This window comes from Myodes glareolus, chromosome 14 (genome assembly GCF_982192425.1).
Source record: "Myodes glareolus chromosome 14, mMyoGla1.1, whole genome shotgun sequence".
NCBI lineage: Eukaryota > Metazoa > Chordata > Mammalia > Rodentia > Cricetidae > Myodes > Myodes glareolus.
In genome coordinates this window covers 77,326,366-77,348,153 of record NC_142039.1, presented here as the reverse complement: position 1 = coordinate 77,348,153, position 21,788 = coordinate 77,326,366, and the positions used below count along the sequence as shown (strand labels likewise).

Here is a 21,788-nt window from a genome sequence, read left to right as displayed (position 1 = left end):
GGGTTCCAGCCTTGTGCAGTTATTATCATGTCTTGTGGGTTCTTGTGAGGTTGTCTCCTTTGCTGGACATTTTGCTTGGGAATTCACTTCTGTGTCACCGTGAAAGTCCCTTCATTTTCAGTGCTGTGCACGGTTTTCGATGGACACGTGGTTGCCCTCATTGTGTTTACTGTAAGTCCTGCTGCTGTGGGTGTCCTGCTGGTGTACCATAGGACTTCATGCACTTGTCAGGGTTTGGGGAAAGATTGGAATTTGTAGATTTTAGTATTGTTTACTAAGAAAGATGTGACAAAAATTTCTGCTAGGGTTGGAATTATTTCTCCTTAGGTCTAGGTTGGTATTGTATTTTCTCCCTTGTGATTTATTTTATATTGTTATTGGGTACATGTAGATTTAGAATCTTAGCTTATTCTTCATGGGCTAAACCCTGAGTACTTTGTGAATGGTTTTTGTTTTGGGATGTGTGTGTGTGATTCTGTGTTGTGTGTGTGGGAGTGAGTGTGTAATGTGATGTGGTGTGCGGTGTGGGTGGTGTATGTGTTTGGAAGATGCATGCATGTGAGTGTATGGGCGCACAGGCCATGTGTAGTCATGCCCTCCTCCATTGCTCTCTGCCTTGTTGCTGTGGGGCAGGATCTCTCACTGAACAAACAAGCTGGTCATTTTGTGTGTGGGAGGCACTGAGGTCCTGGCTAAGATTCTCATGCCTGCCTTTACCTCCTGCATGCTGGGATTAAAGGTGTGTACCACCATGTTCTAGTTTTTAGACCACTTTCCTATACCTGCTCCCCCCAATTCTTCTTTTCAAAGGCAATAAAATTGAATTATTTTCTTCTACTTTTATTGATTCTTTGCAGATTTCACGTCGTGATCCCATTCATCTCCCTTTCCCCCTGCATCTACCCTCTGCTCTTGCAACCTTCCCTTCAGAATTTAAAAGGAAAGCCAAAACCCAAACAAAACAAAGAAAGGGAAAAAAGAAAAGAAAAGAAAAAGAAAGAAAGAAAGATAACCCCAACCAAACAATCTGTAGTGTGTGTGACCCTTGAGTTGCACCGTTAGCCCGTTAGCCCTTCCGTCTTCACTTGTAAGTGTCCATCGCCATGAGTCACTGGTCTGCCTCAGGGCGCCTGGTGTCTGCCGCAAACGATAATGGGCTTTCACTGGCCTGTTCTTGGATATTCTGTTGTCCTCTTGTAGGGATCCTGCAGTTCTGTTTCTGTAGCTTTTCCTGCTCACATGCTCCAACAGTTCATAGATGAGGAGGGTGTTGGGGTGGGCAACATTGTATTTAATGTAGCCTTAAGTAATCACATTCAGTAGAAACTGATCTTACTTGTATAGCTTGCCATTCTCTAAAGTATAACTGAAATTGGATATAACTTTAAATGATTTTTCTATTCTTTATTATTCTTTGGTTTATTGTAGCTGTCCTTGTTAGCCAAGAGGCCTTTTAAAGAAGATATATTTTAACTTTGTGTGCACGTGTTCATTTGTGCCTGTGTGAGTGCGGTGCCCATCGAGTCCAGAAAAGGGCGTCATGTCCCTCTTGAGATGGATTTACAGTGGTTGTGACGTCTGACTTGGGTGCTGGGAACTAAACTCTGATCCTGTAGAAGAGCAGTACGTGCTCTTGATCACTGAGCAATCTCTCCAGCCCCAGACTCACTGCTTTCAATATACAAAGTCTAAAAAATTACTTTAAACTAATATAAATGCCACTCTTCCTTCCCTAAGTTGCTAATTCACAATGATAACCTGTTAGTTATCTAAGTTTTAGTCCAGGATTTCTGGATATTGCCAGATCCTCTTCTTATCAATTCCTGGAACCCATGATGGAAGGAAAGAGCCAACAGCCTCATATATAGTGACTTCTGCACACACATGTCCTTTGTAACTTTATACACACACACGCCCCAATCATAAATAAGTAAGTAAATAAATAAACTTCAAGGAAGCAACTAAAGTAGAGGATTCCTGAGGAATAACAGTGAGGATGTGGCCTCCACCCACATGTTTACCTCACGCATGTGCACTTATGAACACATGAACATGCATAATGTACACAGAGATACTTCATATTGTATGCTGAAGCACTAGTAATGCACCAGTTCTAGGCTCAATCTTTCAAACTGGCAGCAGAACTTGGTGGAAGTTGCTAGGTATACTGTTTTGCTGTTTTTCAGGCATGCAAAATGCAAGAGTTATGATGTTGCTACAGTTTGTGCTGAGTTTTCAGAAAGCTACTGAAGTTAGGGAGTATGGAACAGGGTTAGATTTTCTTGGTAAACCAGTGAACTTTGTTGGGGTTGCTAAGAAGAGTATGGGTGTGGGCCATTTATAGGAACATGAGTTAAAACAGCATTATCACTGAAGAACCCACCTGAACATGGGTGATGTCTCATGAAATTGCATCTCCGGAGCTTTCTGCACAGATTTGCAGGCAGACAGTTCTGAAGATCAGAGAAGTTCCTCTCCACAACTGAACTGGCCAGTTTCCTTCCTCAGCAGCTGGGTACTGCTTCTTTAAAGCGGGGAAAGGCCTGCCAGAGTCTTGCAAGCTTCAACTCTTCTAGACATGTGACCTCAGTCTCATGAACCATTCCTTCCCTCTTGGAGGGAAGGTTTCAATTGAGAGCAAAGTATCTCGCAGTACGAGCATGTAACTTGGTTAAGTTTACTTTGGGCTCTGAACAGCACTGAACTGTGAGATGTAGATGTTGGAAGTAGACTGAACACAGTTTGCTTTATGGGAGCAAGGACAGAATGCTGTGGTTTGAATGGTGAAATGTTCCTCACAGCTTGACAGCGCAATGTTTGGGACACTTGCTGTTTGGTGTCACTACGTCGGTAGGTTGTAGAACCCTTAGCACGTTGAGCCTGGACCATGGATAAGGGGCTTTGGGAGTGGGGCTTTGTTATAGGTCACTCTGCTTTCAACCTAAATGCTGTTTCCTGATCCAAAGAGATAGAACAGATATGCTGGCAGTCTTTGCTGCAGGGACCCTACCACCGCAGCCACCCAAGCTGCCATGTCTTCCTTTTCATGAGGGGCAGTATTCCTCTGAACCATAACCAAATAAATCCTTTCTTTAAATTCTTTCTATCAGTATTTGACCACAATAGTAAGTGAATATTTTTTATCTTGCCTTTTTTTTTAAAAAAAAAAACCTTTTATCTTTTCTTTTTACCTTCCCTTACAAAAGGACCGTTTACATCCTTTCTTTTACCTGGTAGACATAGGTCTTACCAGTAGATAGGGCACAGCTGGGCACAGAGCACGAGGCCCTTCAAAAGAGCGGCTCATGGCTTCATACAGAAGCACCTTAGGCTTGACACTTCCACACTGCAAAGTAAAGAGAGCGAGAGTGGGAACCAGCACAGTAAACAGCAGACTACCAGACCTAAGAGCTGCGTGCTTGTAATACAAGAGAAAGAAGAAATACTTACACAGTGATGACTGAATTTCTCAAATTAATGTCAGATCCCAGAGGCTCTTTTGGCAGGATAAATACCTAACTATATGTAACTGCTTTTTCAAACTACAAAGAAGGGAAAAAAATCACAACTAGAGACTTCTGGAGGAAGCCAGAAGGAAAAGACATTTTATGCATGAAGGCACTAATGTAAGAATTCTCTTCAAGACCTTGTCAACATGATGAGACTGCAGTAAAATGTTAGGTATGGCAGAGGAGATTCTGCTACATTCAGGTCGTGAAGTAGGTTAGCTCCAAGAAGAGCCTTGACTGACTGTGGTGGCCTGTTGGAACCCACAAGACACTACAGTGACTGCACAGCTGACAGACCAACAGGAAGATCCACGGGAAGTGTATCCGTCCACGTCCACATGGAACAACCTGTTCTGCAGAGCTGCAGGAACACTTGTCTTTTGGAAAAGTCACTGTCATACCTGTAAAAACCTTGTGAAGCCATGATTCTTCTCTTCAAAATGGGATTCATTCCCAGAGCACCTCAGCAGTGTGACTTCTGCACAGGCAATGGAGTGACCTTGGTCCATTCCCCCACACCAAGAGGCTCTGGAGCAACGGCAGTCACTCTTTGTTCTAACAGTCAAATTTGCACAGAGTCAATCCCAGAAAGTTACCTGCAACAGACCACATAGAAATTTCTATAGAAGACAGGCCCTGAGCAGGAAGGCAGCATGCCCCACTTTTGCTAACAAACAAATCTGGGATCCCCAAAGCTGGTTATCACCAAAGAGATTAGACAAGAAGAATTGGTGAATCCAGGATTCGGGGATGTTTAGAAACTTTATCTAATGGTTTGGGTTGTGAGGTACTTCCCCTAGAATGCTGGCACTTCCCTGGGTGGTGCCATCTGTTCCAGAGTACTGCTTTGTCAGGTTCTACCTGCCCTCTTTGTTGTCTTGATATGCATATTATCATTGTCCTTGCCTATGGAATTTTCCAATTATATCTGTAAAACTAGAAAGCCCGTGGAGTTCACCCCTTCTTCTTTCTTCTTATTCTTTCCCTTATTATTCTTCTCCACGCCCTTGCACTTCACTTTCTCCCCTCGCATGACAAAGAAAGGACACGCAGAGGTAACATATTTGAGTTAATTTTTTACCCTCATATTCTCGCCTGCCATAGACATCCAATTCTGAGCCCTGTGGGGTGCTGAGGCTCGTTGGTACTCAAGACCCCAGATAGGGGCCCACACCTGTAATCTCAGGACTTGAGAGGTTGAGATAGGAGATTAGCCCTGAGTCTGAGGCCAGCGTGGGCTACAGAGCAAAAGTCTATCTCAAAAAGAAAGGAGAAAATTGAGGAAAAGAGGAAAGGGGGGGAGAAAAGGGAAAGGATGCTTTCCTTCCTTCCTTCCTTCCTTCCTTCCTTCCTTCCTTCCTTCCTTCCTTCCTTCCTTCCTTCCTTCCTTCCTTCCTTTCTTTCTGCATTTCTATCCACTTAACTCAAGGTTAAGACCAGCAGAGTCTGATATGGCTAACATGAATCATGGCCCCATCCTTGACTAATGGCAGGCCCTAATATACCATAGGATGGAGAAGAGGTGGGGGATTGTACAGTAGACAGTACAGCTGACTGTGTACTGTGAGGTCGATGTTTCTCTGGAGGGGCATCTCTGACCTGTTCAACTTTCCATGTTGAAACAAAGGTTCGTTTTAATTTTTTGAAAATAAAAGTTTTTGTTCCTTGTTTCTATAAAAATTTCTCTGATTTACTTTTTCAAATATCTAAACTATTCCCAGTGCCATATGAAAAAATTATCACACAAAAGTGATCATTTTATCTTTTCTGAGGTGTGATGACTGTTCTTAGTTGTTAACTTGACTACATTTTGAATTAACTAGAACCCAGGTTGCTGGATTCACCTGTGAGAGATTTTTCTTAATTAAGTCATCTAAAATGGAAAGGTCTACCCTTGAACTATGCTTTTTTTGAGGTGGGAAGAACCATCTTTAATCGGGACTGTGCCTTCTGCTAGGAGCCTATGTAGAAGACATGGAAGAAGGAAGCCTGTGTGCTCACTCTCCTGGCAAGTCCTGTCCTTCATTGGCAGCAGAGCCCACTTTTTTGGCATTCTAGTGTGTACTGAAGACCAGCTGAGACATCCAGCCTCATGGACTGAACAACTGCTGGATTCTTGAACCTTACAGGTAGACAACCATTGTTGGATTAGTTGAACCACAGCCTGTAAGCCACTCTAATAAATCCCCTTCACACACACACACATACACACACACACTCAGTCTATAAGTTATGTCCCTCCAGAGAACCCTAATTAGCACATAATGGTCCAGACTTTAGAGCTGATTCTGGGTTGAGATCTCACTGTTCGCTCTCTCCTTTCCTAGCAATCTCTTCCTCTGGGATTTTACATTATCTAACTTTGGGTAATGATGTAATCTCTTTGTGCCTCTGAGGACTTAGTTCACATGCATGAAGCAATGCATGGCCCAGAACATGGTGAGCAGCGTGTGCATGTGTATGTTCACTTCACCAAGGTAACTAAAAATTCTCTGGTATTTTCATTTTTTGGAGGTCTTGTGTTATATTTTGAAAACTAAATTATTTGAAGAAGCAACTAAAAGCTGTACTTTGAAAACTACCAGAGATTTATTGCTTGTTTATTTGATGATGTGTTGAGTGTTTGTCAATCATGTTTGGTTCTGGGAAGGCAGAGAATTGATTTACCACTAATGGGGTCTGTAACTGAATGAATACATGCTTAAGAACATTTTCACTATGGAAGAGCTGTCAAGCCACTGGGGAAAAGATCGGAAGCCTGCTGGGGTTAGTCATATTCCAGAGCGTGTGTGCAACTTGGCCTGACTGTGTCTGCTGTGCTGGGGAGCAGAGGAAAGGGGCCTGAGAGTGTGGTGCCTGCAGAGAGTGCGGTGTGCAGTGCCTGCAGAGTTTGTTTGTTTTTTTCTTTTTTCTTTTTTTTTTTTTGTCCTAAGCTGAGCTGGATTTCTTTCCAAAGAAACTCTGAAAAGGGAGTGTTAAGTGAGTGTTATATGTACAAAAGTTTTTTTTTTTGTTATTTAATTATAGAGAATGAATTGTCGAGGAGTGGATGAAACCTGTGAATACTTGTGACAGTCCAGGAGGGAGATAGAAGGGAATCATGAAGTTGTTCGTTCTTTTGGACATAGGTTTTGTAGCTGATTTCAGTGAGGGCTGTGAAAGGAGACATTAGAGCTGCAGCTCTGAGGGGAAGGTTCCCAGTGCAAGAGCTGCAGCTCTGAGGGGAAGGTTCCCAGTGCAAGAGCTGCAGCTCTGAGGGGAAGGTTCCCAGTGCAAGAGCTGCAGCTCTGAGGGGAAGGTTCCCAGTGCAAGAGCTGCAGCTCTGAGGGGAAGGTTCCCAGTGCAAGAGCTGCAGCTCTGAGGGGAAGGTTCCCAGTGCAAGAGCTGCAGCTCTGAGGGGAAGGTTCCCAGTGCAAGAGCTGCAGCTCTGAGGGGAAGGTTCCCAGTGCAAGAGCTGCAGCTCTGAGGGGTCCTGTCAGTTGGGGACCAAAAAATACTACAGAGTCACACTGCACAACAAACCTCACATGAAATTCTTTTGGAAAGACATAGAGGGCAGCAACCTCTGCTGGGGTGAGAAACAACAAAGAACTGAGCAGGAGGCAGCCTTTATATATGGTTCCTGGGGAGTGGGGTGGAGCTTCCCAGAATGACCTGGGATTGGTGGGATTTGTGTGGCCTGATCATGGACTTATTTTCTTCTCTGTAGGGCAGAGCTTGGCCTCCTGTTTCTTGAGGGACTGGAAACAGCCTTTAGGATTATCTGAAGGCTGGGCTTGGCCACTCCCCACATTGGCTTCTTGGTGTCCTTTGGTTAGTGTGCATATGTCTCCTGTTAGCTTTCTGTTGGTTTCCTCTTTGATCGATTGCTCAAAACTGTAAATGCTGCATGGAAACTGCTATCTCCCCATCAGAGTCTCTGGGATTTGTCATGTTCGATGTCTTTTGTCCTGCTTAGGAGGAGGAGGGTCATTTTCCTTTACAGGATGGCACCTAGTAGCAGCATCTTACAGTACTCATTGGTGCTGAGGTTTGAACGCAGCCTTTACTGACCTTCTCCACAGGAGCACTGGGCACTGGACTAGAGGGGCCCCTGCTGACCACTGTCCAAGCTTCTCCTTTGAGGAGGCCTGTAGACTCCTGTTGTGTTTTCTTACATTTACTTCAGGGGCAAGAAGTCAGACTTAGACTTATTTACTGTCCTTTAATGAGTCTACTGACTAGGAAATAATGTGTTATGTTTTATAAAAATATGACTTCTTGTGAATGGGTTTTACATGTAAGGCAGTGCTTTTAAAAATTTATTTTTACCTTAAATATTAACTTATTTTCATGCATGTGGTGTATATGTGGATGTGCACATATGTATAGGTGCACACACACCTTTGTGTGCCTGTGGAAAGTGAGAGTGGCCATGCACACATGCACATTAATTTTTTTTCCTCTTGATATTTTATTTTGACTTTCTAAATTTTAGAAATTTTACTAGAATGGCAAAATAAAATCCCATTTGCCCAAATTCATCCCTTGCTAATATTTTGTCTCTCCCCCACTCTCCCTTTTGCTCTCGTGCATATTTTGGGGTACGGTGAGACTGGCATCACAGCCCTCTCCTCTAAACGGTACAGCAGATGTCTCTTAGGAACGTAACCTCATGACCATTTTCTCTTTTACTTTAAGTTTTTATTGAGCTGTATATTTTCTCCACTCCCCTTCTTCCTCCTTCTCCCCTCCTACCCTCTTCCAAGGTTCCCACACTCCCAATTTACTCAGGAGATCTTGTCTTTTTCTATTTCCCATGTAGATTAGATCCATGTATGTCTCTCTTGGGGTCTTCTTTGTTGTCTAGGTTCTCTAGGATTGTGAACTGTAGGCTGGTTTTCTTTATGTCTAAAAGTCACTTATGAGTGAATACATATGATATTTGTCTTTCTGGATCTGGGTTAACTCATTCAATATGATGTTTTTTAGATCCATCCATTTGCCCGCAAATTTCAAGATGTCATTATTTTTCTATTCTGTGTAATACTCCATTGTATAATGTACCACATATTCTTTATCCATTCTTCTGCACATTAACTTTTTGACTTAGGGTCTCTCAGTGAACCTGGTGCCCCCCACTGGGTAGGTTAGGTGGCCAGTGAGTTCTAAGGATCTGTCTGGAGATACAGACACAGGCCAGGAGCCTTGTCCTCAGACTGCACAGCGCACACTACCCACTGGACAGCTCCAGCCTTCCTAGAGCAGTATTTAATTAAGCAGATTGCTTAAAGTGATGTATGAGGAATACATTACTTTACCTTTTTTTTCCCCCTGAGAGGTGAAGAGGAACTGGGAAGAACATTTATTAGCTATTACTGCATCGTGTTCTTTTACACCTAAATGAGAAGACAAGCAATCATAAAGCATCAGGATAGCAGAAGCATTTTCAGGCACAGACTGTTGGTTGACACCCAGGGATGTTGCTGATTTCTCATCCAGAATACACAAAAGATCTTCACATTCAAGACATTTAAAGATAACTCAGTCTGAAGGAGATGTAAAGTATTCTCAGCTGTGCTTCTTGTCCACAATTGGAGTGTTGCTGTGGAAGTGTAATGGCTTTAGTAATGGCATTACCCATGATAAAAGTTCAGATGTTAAAATCTGAGCTACAGCGGCTGACACATTTAAAATGACTCAGAGAGGAATCTAGCATCCCGAGCAGGCTGTTTGAATCTCGGTGGGTTGCGAGTATGCTGATAGAGGAGCCTGTCCTAAGCGCTCCATCTGTTCCCTCTCAGAAGACCTCACCATTTCCTGTGCTCCTTGGCAGGCTGCTGGGAGGGGTGTCGCTGTTCTCCGCCTAGAGATGACTCCAGATGCTGCAGACCTTGCTTCGGACTGTCAGTTTTGGCTGCAGAAGCTTTCTGTATGGGAACAGGCCTCCTCCAAGGAAACCCAGCAGGACACCTGTCTTCACCTGTCCCAGTTCCAGGAGTTCCTGAAGCAGATGTATGAAATCTTGAAAGAGATGGTAAGCATCCTGTGACATTAGGGACTCCCCAAACAAGAATGCTACTTAGAGTTAGGGATTTGTGTGACTGACTTCACTGAACTTAACAAATTATCGATAGGTACTGCAGACAAGAACTGTTTTCGTACCTTCCGGGAAAAACGACATTTTCTTTCTTAGCTATTTGAGACTGCCTGGCCAAGAAAGTTATTTATATTAATTAGCTAATAATTAATCCATTCATTGTTGCAGTATTTGGGATTGAGCCTAGGGTCTTCCACATGGCCAGCCTTCTGTTGAAAACTGTATCCTAAACCCAAGCTAATTGTTATAGATTATAAGACTTGGATTCTTCCTGTAGGTAGTAAGTGGGGTTTGTCCTGTTGCCCTTCAAACTTTCCAGGGGTTACTGAGCTGTTTGCCCTTCGTTCAGCTCTGCTTCAAGGAAGTGCTCCTATCCTGTATAGTATTGATTTCTCACTATTAAAATATTAAGATCTCTTTTAAAAATGTTTTAAGAGATCCTTTCAAATAAAATTTTGAGTATCTTATATAATTTATTGTTAATATTTGCATTTATCTTCCTATTGACATAAATTGCTTATGTTTGCTGTGTTAGATATTTTTGAGGCAGGGTTTCTCTGTGTGGCCTTGGCTGTCCTGTTACTGGCTGTGTAGACCAGGCTGGCCTCGAACTCACAACGATCTGTCTGCCTCTGCCTCCTGAGTGCTGGGACTAAAGGCACACACTACCACCTTCCAGCTGAGAGCATGTTTTCATGTTATAAGCATATTAATGTTTCATACATTATTTATATTTTTAAATTAGAAATGAAAGTAATTGTTATTTAGCATGTGTACTTTCATGTAATACTTTCTGTTCATCAAAAAAGTAAAGGAGAAATTCGAAGAAAAAATTCCTATAGATTATTCTGTAGGTAATGAGAATGAGTTTATATAGCTCCAGAAATTAGAAAGGAAGGTTATCTGGAACAAGTGATACTAATTTTGAAGCTGCTTTTTAAATTTTATTTGTTTTTGTTAGTAAGATTTATGTAACTTGACCTTAATGCAGTCTCAGAAAAGTCTAGGTTCAGCCATGATGAGGGGACCATGTTGAGGAACTTCCTGCTGCATCATGGGGCTGTGAGGGCCACAAAGGTCCTTGCACCACAGATCCCTAGGGAAACCAGGAACATTAGACATGCAGGAGCCTCTCCTCAGCAGAGGAGATAAAACACCCATCTTCCTGCCCAGATGTCTAGATGTGGATGTTGCTAATGACCTGGTGACTGCTTCGCTCTCTGTGGCGGCAGACCTCACACACCTTTTCTATGAGACTCCCCCAACCCCCCAGAATGTTTATGCCAGACTCTCCTGCTCTGGCCCTCAGTTAACCTATCCTTAGGGGTGATGTCACACGTACCTTGTGGCCTGCTGACCTCTGTGCTGTTGCAGTCAGAGACCACTAGATTCTCAACCGTTTAGCTGTAGAACCCACCCTTGTTACATGGACTTTGTAGAGGAATTTCTAAGTAGTCACATCTTAAGCTTTAGAGTGCACCTGGAATTAGAATGATTGTTGCCTGGAAACCTGGGATGGAAATGATTATTTCCTGGAAACTTTTCCCCAAATTGTACTGTTTTAAATGTGCTAACATGACCCGCCTGGCATGAGACTCCCCAGATTTGACCCAGGTTGATGAAATCAGTCTGAAGAAAGTTTTCATTCTCTTTTCTTCGAGGTTTGCTTCCTTGCCTAGATACCTATAGCGTCTCCTTCATTGGGGGCCTTGGCTTCCCTGCACATGAGCTTGTGTGGTCTAAACATCATAGAAGGTGGAAGAGTGCAGGAAGATGATACAGCTGTGCACCAAAACTGTGCTTTATTTTACGCTTTTTCTGTTTGGTTGATGATTTTATCCTCTCAGAGATTGGACTGTTGTAGCTGAAATATGATGTCATTTAACATGTAACAATCATGGCTGTGACACATGAAGACGTGAGTCTTAGGGCCTTAGACACTTTCTTTCCTTTGCAAAAGCTGAATGAGGGGTCTTTTTTGAACTAACTAAAGCTTATAGTTCGAAGAGCTAGGGTTCCATGGTTGTTAATCACCAGGGCTGCTGCTCTTCAGTATGCTGTGTTAAATGAAGTAGTCTTTCCTAGGTTGGGCAGTCCCAACACTTGGGAGGGAGAGGTAGGAAGATCTCTGAGTTTGAGGCCAGCATGTGAGTTCCAGGACAGCCAGGGCTGTGTAGGAGACCCTGCCTCAAACAACAACAACAACAACCAAGAAATAGTCTTTTCTGATTATTGCTTGAGCAAAATGCAATAAATGTTCTTGCAAAATTGAAATTACGATTACATCATACTGAGTTTTTAAGGATGAAGTACAAGATAAACTTTGAATTTCTTACAGAGAGCTTTTCTCTAATCTCTTTCTGTGCATTTTCTAGAATAGGATGTACAGGAGTACTCAGACTCCCTTGAGAAATTGTGTTGCTCAGTTGATTTGCATAGTGCGTTTTAACTATCAAAACATGTGGTTGTTGTTTTTATAGGATTCTAGGGAAATCCTGGAAAGGTTCCCCAAAATTGGTCAGCTGTTGGCAAAAACTTGTTGGAATCCTCTCATCTTAGCATATGGTAAGAATCTCAACACACAAACACCTAATGACAGTTTTACTCTCTCTGCTTCTCACAAAGCACAGGGATGTAATTGTAACTAACCTCTTTCATGTTTCTGTGGGGCAGCTTACCATGTGTATGCATCTTCCTGTGTTTCTGTGTGTTACAGGCAAACAGACATGCGTGTGCACATAGGCTTATGCCTGTGTACTGTAGGACAACAAGGATTTTTACAGTAGAGGTTTAAACAACAGTGTTTAAATTTAAAATGACTGTAGTCATTTTCATCATCTTATTTTAAATTCTCCACAAGTAAACTTGATGTTGATGATACCTAGTTAATTGTTTCACAGGTCCGTGTTAACTCATGTATTGCTGCCCAGGTTGTGAGGCCATTGTTCAGAGTTGGAGTCCTGCTACAGCTTTGCCATTATTTAAGAGTGACGTGGTTTTAACCAAGGTTGAGAGAATTTGAGGATACTTTAGGTGTAGTATGACTGTCATCTCTCCAACCTTGTTTCCACTTATCGTCTTCCTCAAGTATAGCATGCCATTGAGAGGTGCTGTTGCCAGCTGTCTGAACGCCGGTGTGGGCCTGTGTTGGCCCTCCTGGAACTGTGCTGAGGCTGGGCAGGTCTCTCTTCATTTGCCTGTGGTTTTCAGCGTCTTTTCCCACTGTCTGGGCCTGGGAGCAGTGTCATCCTCGAACCTGGTAGAGGCTGCTGAAGTTCCTGTAGATGAGCCCTTGGAAGGTCTTCTGCCTTGGATTGACTGCATTATTACCAGATGTAATGTTTTCTTCATTTTTTTTTTAAAGTAAAAGACTAATCACGTAGTAACATGACATGAGACCCAAAATAAAGATTCCATTTCCCTTTGATGTTTGAAAGCATTGAACATTTTTCCTCTCATAGCCTATCATAGGTCATGTGAGAGCTGTGAACTAGGTTGGGGGTGCACTTCCTTGGGTCTTTGAGCACACACTTGTGCTTGAGGTACACATTCAGTCTCACTCGTTCCATCCCCACCTTTGTGGGGTGCTAGGAAAGGGGAAATGAAAAGCTCCCCCTGTATTTTTCTTCCTCTTCCCTCAGTCAGGTTGTTGATCTAAGGTGGAAAGCTCGTGAGCCGATGCTATATTTACTTTCCAGAGCCACATGTGCGCGTCTGAGTTCATACACTGGAACCAGGCCAGTTTCTGAGTATCTCTGACATACATACATATGTATGTGTATTTAAGTATAATTCATGGATATGCACACATTTGCATAGATAGGTTCACAGGTACACAGTTAAGTACATCCCATGAAAGACTGGATTTGTATATACAGTTCAGAGTTACAGCTCAGACTGGTGTCCTAACTGCTGGTGCTGTGACCAAGAGACTAAAGCCACTCCTCTCATTCCACCCCTGTCCTTGATGTTTCAACACCTGTGTTGCCTTTTGAACTTAAGATCTCAGTTTTCACTTGACTATTCAGGTTGAACACTTTCTGGAGAGAGTTGTTTTCTGTCCTACAATATCAAATTTTCATATGAAAAGCAGTAAAAGTGTCCTTGGACTGAGGTGGGCAGCCTGGGCTGTGTGGTAAGACCTTGTTACACATACCACCACCATCAAGATAACGAAAGAACAATAGACCCCAAACAACCTCGTTACAAAGATCAGAACCCAGAGCTGATGGAGTATCTGCCTGATGGAATAGTCATTTGGTCAGCGTGAGAAGCAAAGGTGAGGAGGAAGAGGAAGGATCTGGAGATGGCTCTGCTCTGTCCTCTAGCCTGAGGCTTTCGTTCTCAGTGCCAGCAGAATCAGGCTGAGTGAGAGCCTCCCATCCTCACTGTGAACATCTGTTCCTGTAACAATAACCACAACCTAGCAGCTTAAAGTCATCTTTATCATCTCAGAAAATTGCTGTCTCGTGCCTTTCCACTGAGGATTAAAGTGTGAAGAGTGTAGCCTTCATTTGAAGTTTCAGTTCAAGTTCTACCCATGAGTCCTGGTGGATCCTTAGCAGTTTCCTATGGAAATCCCAGTTCCAACCTCTGGGGAGGAAGCTCCTGGATGCCCTTTCCTGTATGGAGTACTAGTGGCCCTCATGTAAGCAGCAGGGGCTTATTTATGTCTGCGAGCTAGCTAAGCAAAGTGAGCTGTGTGCTCGCTCCTTAGCCAGAGGTATAGACCAGTGCGTCACTTCGTCCCTGGATCTTTTCCTTACTTATGAGAGGAAAATAGACACGTGAGCTCGTGTGTAGGATTACTCCACATCCTAATGGCACCACCCCTCTTTTGATTCTTTGAAGTTTAAGTTCCATAAGCTACCGTTTTCCTGCCTCCCTTTTTGAAATTGCTTCCCGGTACATCCTGCTTTACTCCATATCAATCAGCATTTTATTAAAATATGATTGACAGAATACAGATAATTCTCCCGCACCAGTGAAGCATTTTATTGGAATGTCTATGACTCGTGAATTAGTATTTACACCAGGAAAAGTGCAGCAGTCACATCTCACTCAGAGGTATCAGTTTGGCCTAGAGAATTATTTGAAAGTTACAAGTCTGGAAATTAATATGCGTCAGGCGAGACTATACCTCCTGGTGCTTTATTTACGCTCACAGGGGAAAATGAATGTCTCAGAATGACCCTGATGTGTTTATTCAGAGTTATTAGTTACTGAGAAAGCATAAACTCAATGATTGTCACTGGAGGAAAAATAGATCTAAAAATTATGAAGGGATAGGTGCACTCCATGAACATAGAGGAGCTTTCCTGTAGTTTGTCCTGTCCTTGTGCCTTAGATAGCAAAGACATTGGAAGCACTATAGGCTGTAGGAGGCTGGAAGGTGTGCTCTGCATGTCTGTGACCACTGCAGGGGCTGGGTCTGTTTCCTTCCCCTCTCTCCATCACAAGGTCTGCATTGCTCTGTATAGCTTGTGTGCTAACAACTTCTGATTACAGTTTTAATTTTTGTTCACTAGTTGTGCTATAAGTCTCTACCTGGAACAGGTTTGGCCACCAGAAATAGAAACAGATAGTAGTTATTTTGCTTTAAAGAGGTTGACATTACTGATGTTTGAAACATGAAATTAGAAACATCTTGAAGCTCCCAGCACATTCAGCTCTTCCCATCGTTCTTATTTTGCTCTAAAAACTGCTGCTGTCTCAGAAAGAGTTGACCACACAAGAGCTGGACAGTGAGCTGAACCCACAAGAAGAAAAGCCAATGCCAAGCTTGGTGCTTTGAGGTTTTCCTAAGCATGTTCTTAAGGCTTTTCCTTTTTGATAAAATATACTCATTTTAGTTTTGTTTTCTGCAGATGAAAGCCAAAAATTTCTAGTATGGTGCTTATGTTGTCTGATGAACAAAGAACCACGGACCCCTGGAGAATCCGAGCTTAACTTCTGGATCCGCGTAAGAGAGTAAAGCTTCATCTGCCTTGCTTTGACTTAAGTTGATTAGTTAAAGTCCTCTACAGTCTGCTACTTTCCCCTTATTGGTTCAAATCTGTGATGTTTTAAGGCAGCAGTTCTCAACCTGTAGGTTGCCACCCCTTTAGGGGGTCACATACCAGATATCCTGTATGTCACATATTTATATTATGATTCATAACAGTAGCAAAATTACAGTTATAAAGTAGCAATGAAAGAATTTTGTGGTTGGGGGGTCACTATAACACTAGGGACTATATTAAAGGACTGTTGCATTGGGAAGGTTGGGAACCACTGCTCTGCAGTGTTGAAGTTGGGAACCGCTGCTCTGCAGTGTTGAGGTTGGGAACCATTGCTCTGCAGTGTTGGAGTGGGAACCACTGTTCTACAGTGTTGGAGTGGGAACCACTGCTCTGCAGTGTCGAGGTTGGGAACCACTGCTCTGCAATGTTGCCTTTCACTGTTAGGTGTTTGGTGAGTGTTACCTATTCAAAAGATTTCAGTTTTGTTGATTATAAATTCCCCCAGTACTGCTCCTACTGAACCTCCCAGATGCTGATACCACTTCCTTCTGTGTGGCTTTGGAAAATACTTTGTAATGATTTAAAGAATGTACTCGGTTTTCTTCCAGATACTGCTGGCAGCCTAGTGTAAATCCTTACATTATTTTTCTTCAAGAATGGCTCTGCTTCTCAGAGTCTCTTCTGTGGTAGGCATGAGTTTCGAAGCACCTGTGAAGCCAGTCCCTTTTTTGTATCCTAGAGTTGATGCCTAGGCCATTACTGCTCGTGCTTTCAAAGTCATTAATCATGTTAGCTACGCAAAGAAATGATGACTTCTTAGTTTTCCCTGTGTCTGTTTCCTCTGGAATGGCAGGCACAAGTTGGAGAACCTGATCTGGTTGGCTACTTTGGCTCCTTTCTGTTTCCCTCCCAGATGCCACAGCCTGTGGACCTGCTGATGCAGTGCCATCAGACTCACTGGGAATATGGTTCTCATTGACCGTAAGGCTATGAACTCACCCAGGCAGATTGGCACAAAGGGTTTGGTCTGCGGGTGGCTGGTGATACCACCATCTTCACTCCTCTTTATGTGTCCTTTACTTTAGGCAAAAGTAGTAACAGAGGATAAATACGGTACTGTACTTTTTGGTAGACTGGAAGAAGAACAGGCACACAAGGAGTTAAAAGGATTGGACAAAGGGAAGGAATGAGTTCAGAATTTAGTTTGAAGTAAAAGTAGGAAGAAAGTTATATAAATAGAATAATACCTAGTCTTTAATAGAATAATGCATAGTCTTTAATTTTTTAATTGTTATGTTTTATAGAGTATTTGCTATTTTAAGAACAATTAGTGTGCAAGTTTTTTTGTTTTTTTAAAATAGGGTCTCTCTATGTAGCCCTGGCTCTGCTGGGACTCACTCTGTAGACCAGGCTGACCTTGTACTCAGAGATCCACCTGCCTCTGCCTCCCAAGAGCTGGGATTAAAGGTGTGTGCCGCCACTGCCCAGCATAATATGCAAGTTAGTGTTGGCTAGCTCATTAGGTCCTAAAGTAATCCATTTAATAAAGTATTTCTAGGATGACTGGATTAGCTTTGTACATTTAGTGTAGGACTTTTTACACCATTTAAAAATTTCTAGCCTCAGACAGATCTCTGTGAGTTCGAGGCCAGACTGGTCTACAGAGCTAGATCTAGGATAGCCAGGGCTGTTACACAGAGAAACCCTATCTCAAAAAAACAAACCAAAACAACACAAAATACTGGCCTCATATTTTTTGTGGTCTTTTCATTGTTTAATGCCTTGGTGAGTGTTGAGAAGCACTTAAATTAACACTGATGCGGGAAGGTAAATCAAATGCTGAATTTCTTTTCATGGGGTCCCAAGACTTGGGTTGTCAGTAGAATGCTGTTGTAGGTGTGATGGTGGCCCAGAGTGTGCACTTGCTTAAACTTGGAGGGCTGGAGGCATTTCCTGTGGAAGGCAGCAAACTAGATGTGTTGTGAGGATGACTATAAGTGCAGGAAGTAGCCAGGCATGTCATCATAAAGAGAACATGCAAAGCATGGTGGGAGAAAGCAGACATCCGGAAAACTGCAGGTACCTGCAGCTTGTTGTTTCTGGAGTGTGTGCTGATCGTGAAGGTGGAAAGACAAGTAAGCACCAGCAGTTGGTGATTACAGCACACTTTATGTACAGCAGTAGGGACATTAGAACGTTCCAACAGAAATCATGTGATGGGTGCTAGATTAGGAAACTGATGGTGGGAGAAGGTTGGTGTGGAATGGGGGGGAGCAGCACTTGTGACTAAAGGGAGAACCTGGGAGTTCTGGTCAAAACTGGATGACCGACAGGCAGTGGTATGAGATATCAAATACAGTGAGCACGCGGGTTAAGTGTAGGTGTGCTAGGGATTGGCAAGGCACACGGAGGGTAGTTGAACACACTACTCACAGGAGGGCATGCTGGTAGACAGGAGCTGAGAAGTGAGTGGTGTCTGGAAATGACTGAGGTAAGACCACCCTAAGAATGGAGACCTCATAGGTTGTAGGCATTATAGAAATAGCGAAAAATCTCAGTTGCAGAGTGAAAGTCTGAGAGAAAACCCACAGTTATGGTTAGTAGTTCATTTCATTTTCATTTCATTTGAATGGAAATTGTTTCTGTAGCTCCAAATTGTTTTAGATTTCTTTTGTTTTGCTTTGTATGTTGCTGCCACTCAAACAGGCCATGTCATACACTCACTGCCCGTTAGGAATGGAGTATTTGGGTTGCAGTGATGTGGTTGGCACAGCCTGTTATATGTTTTTAGTTTGTTTCATGGTTGTGTTGACATCTATTTAAATAGAACTCTCAGTGAATTGGCTTAGTTCACAGAATCACAGAATATTGACCCTTTTTTTTGCCCCCAGCCCTCCCCTTATCCCCTACTTTTCCTGTTGTGTTATTAGTTTGAAGTGAAGGGAGTTTTTGTGTTTACATATTACAGGTATATTGCCAAGAGTAAGTTCATTGACTTTTTGTTTGAATTGTCCAGGTCACGTTCCTTGGTACATTCATGATTACCCTGTAAAGTAGGTTGAAATACTAAAGTGGTGTTAGATCCTCCTAAATTAACCTGTAAGCCCCACATGCCCAAGATCAAATAACATCATGGCATTCTGGGAATTGTAGTTTTGGAAAATAACAACAAAGCCTTATGGGAAAATTTTGGTGGCCTATGGGTTTTGTCCCTATAAGTCTGACAATACATGCCTTGGGGCCACTCATCTGGAAAGTTTCCAGGTGATTGTCCTAACCAAATTCCATCTTGATCAGTGTTTAACATTTTAATAAAATTTTGCTTTAATTTGACCAAAATGGTGGAGCTGGTTTTTCTGGTGAATTTCAGGATTAACAGTGGAAGGTGCCATTGCTAAAGGCTGTGGATGTTTGTAGTACATGTGGCTGCACAGGCTCTACATGGCTTCTGAAGTTCAGTGGCTTCCCAGACTACATGGGTGTTTCTGGAGGAGGCTGCCACCCCCCTACCTGCCCCCCAGCAAGGCATTGTGAGTTGGTGACTTACTGACTTGCCTGTCCCAACAAAGATTGTTGTGCTACGTATTAGTTTGACTGTTGTTCCTACCAGATCTGGTTCTGTTTAATACTGAGAATGTTGGAGTTTTATCAATGAGCAGCATGGCAAAGAACCACATGAATTTAGACTCATAATAGGTCTTTGGAAAGTTTTGTGGTTTAAGTGGCGCTTTGCTCTGTGGTAGATGCAAGGAGTGTTTATAAAATTGTGGCTATCAGAAGACTTTGTGATTCTGCTAATCTACAAAATCAACTGAAACTGTAGGTCTGATTGGCTCCTTTATGCATTGCAACCCTTACTATTAAAAGCGGTAACAAACTTCATAGGGCTGTTTACATAAGGTGTCTGTATTAGTTATTTCTCTATTGCTGTGATAAAACACCATTGTAGTGGTCTGTCCTGTCCCTTTAAGAGACAAGCTACGCCCCCAAGCTGATCCCCAACTTCCAGCCTGAGTCCCTTCCTTGCAGTCTCTCTTGAAAAGGCAGCTTCTGTCTCTCCCTTCTCCCTGCTTCTCCCCTCCCCCCTCTGTCTGTCTGTCTGTCTGTCTCTTTCTGCTCTTCCCCCTTCTCCCCTTCCCTTCCATAACTCACTAAATAAATACCCAACTTCACTCTGCATGGCATGCATATCCTTTTCGGTCTCTCACCTGCCACAGGGCTTCCTGCCTGTGGGACCTGACTGCCTTCGTGGCCTGCCATGGTCTCATGGCCTACTGCCCACTGCATCATGGCCCGCTTTCTGTCACCACACCCCTTTGTGAATCTGCAGCATTTTACTTAAACCATAACAACCATGACCAAGGCAACTTACAGAAGGAACGGTTTATTTGAGTTTAAGATTCCAGGGTTGTAAGATCTCCATCACCATTGGGTGGGGGACAGTGTCAGCAGGCAGACATGACAACTGGAGCAGCAAGGTGAGAACTCCTACAGCATTCTCTGGGCTTGGAGGGGTATTTCAACTCTCTGAGTCTGTAAGGTCATACTTCCTAAGCCTCCCCAAATTGCAACACCAACTGGGAACTAATTATTCAAATGTCTGAGACGATGGGGGACATTCTCATTCAAATTACCACGTTACCTAAAGTAGTCTAATTCATAGAGTACATGCAGTAGAGCACGCTGTGAAGAAGCCAGGTGGGGTGCTGTTTGATTGTACAGAGTTTTGAGACAAGAGATTCTGGGACTGTGTCTTTCAGCATACACATATAAATAACGCCTAGCCCTTCACATTCAAATTGCCAAGGCCGCATAATTGAATTTCTGAGGGATAGCAATCCTGTTGGAACTGTTGACTGTGGCATGGGTAACAAAACCAACTTTGTAATGGGAGAACTTAAATTAAGAGAAGTAGATTGATAACCTATGAGTGGCAGGTTGGATTAGGCCAAAGTGGGACTCTACAGCTGCTTGAAAAATACCTTGCCTCCATGGTGAACTTCAGAATAGCTTGTTAGGCTGTGATGGTCCTGAATTTGTGATTCTAGGATAATTGGTGCTTTGCAGTCTCATGAATGAGAAAAGTATTGAAAAGTTAGGTGTTCATTTCTGCTGGATCATTGATAGTGGAAATGCCACGCTGAATTTGAGCCACATCAGAGCCACAGCCCTAAGAGCTCTTGGAGGCTGCAGTCTCTGAGAAGCCAGGTAGGTAACGTGTGTTAATACCACAGGTTGAGAATGAGACCACTACCACAATTTAAAGCCAAGGATGAAGCAAAGTTTAATTAAATACTGGCAAGTAGATGGGCTCTGGTCAGGTGCATCTCTTGCTCCCCAGAAAAATGGCCCCGAATCAAGTTTTGCCAGGACTTACGAAGAAAAATCCATAACTCACTGCGTTTGCCATCAGGTCCAGTCAGGGCAAGCACACATCCTGGTGTGTTTACTGTGATAAGCACATCCAGTGCAGGTGGGTCAAACAGACTTGTTGAGGGGAGTGAAAATGAGATCTGCTGTCTCCCATAAACAACAGCTCCGGCATTTCAGTAACTCTCTGTCCTTGGCCTAGGAGCTTGCAGGTCAGAGCCTTTTTGGTTTCATGGATCTGTAAGGCATAGTAAAGAAAACTTAAACTGTAACTTTGGCTCTCACAAATGATGATTCCTTCTGCTGAATGCTATGTAGGGGCTGAGGAAGGTCTTGGTCTTAATGTTTTTGACAAACCTGCATTACTTGTGTTTTTCCAGTCACTGCGTCTGTGGTGTCAGAGCAGCCAAGGCTCCTGAGCATTCTCCAAAGAAGTACTCAGACCTGTAAAATGTTCTTTGTAATGCTTGTTACAGTTGGAGATGATAAACAGCCCAGAATCTAGGTTAGGATCAAAGTTACTGGACGTCCACTCCAGGAAATGTTTTGCCATTGTGCATAGCCTGTGAAATGTAAAGAATGTAAACAGCAAAAGTAAAAGTCAGTGAAAAACTGGTGAGGCGGATGGACAGTACCGCTCAGGTGCAGACTCTATCCAGGGTGGAGTGCACCTGGTGACAAAAAGACTTTCAGAGGAGACTATCCTGGTTTTCTTTTAAGTTTAAAAGTTTTTTTAATTGTTTTTGTTTGTTTGTTTGTTTTTTTGTTTTTTTGCTATGGAGAAGTACAACAACTTATTCTTGTGATTATAATATCTAAAAAATTAAC

At 42.9% G+C, this 21,788-nt stretch overlaps 1 protein-coding gene across 7 annotated transcripts in view; it reads left to right on the top strand.

The window, feature by feature from the left end:
* Fancc (FA complementation group C) overlaps positions 1-21,788 on the top strand; it is a 118,821-nt gene that overhangs the window by 25,875 nt on the left and 71,158 nt on the right. For 5 of the 7 annotated variants that reach the window (XM_048447627.3, XM_048447622.3, XM_087896654.1 and 2 more), the window contains 3 exons: positions 9,325-9,525; positions 12,069-12,153; positions 15,456-15,550. In XM_048447627.3, coding sequence (XP_048303584.3) covers positions 9,361-9,525; positions 12,069-12,153; positions 15,456-15,550 — 345 coding nt within the window. In that variant the 5' untranslated portion in view covers positions 9,325-9,360. Of the gene's footprint in view, positions 1-5,455; positions 5,639-9,324; positions 9,526-12,068; positions 12,154-15,455; positions 15,551-21,788 lie in introns of those variants that run through there. The other 2 variants (XM_048447623.3, XM_048447624.3) reach the window with 2 other exon arrangements.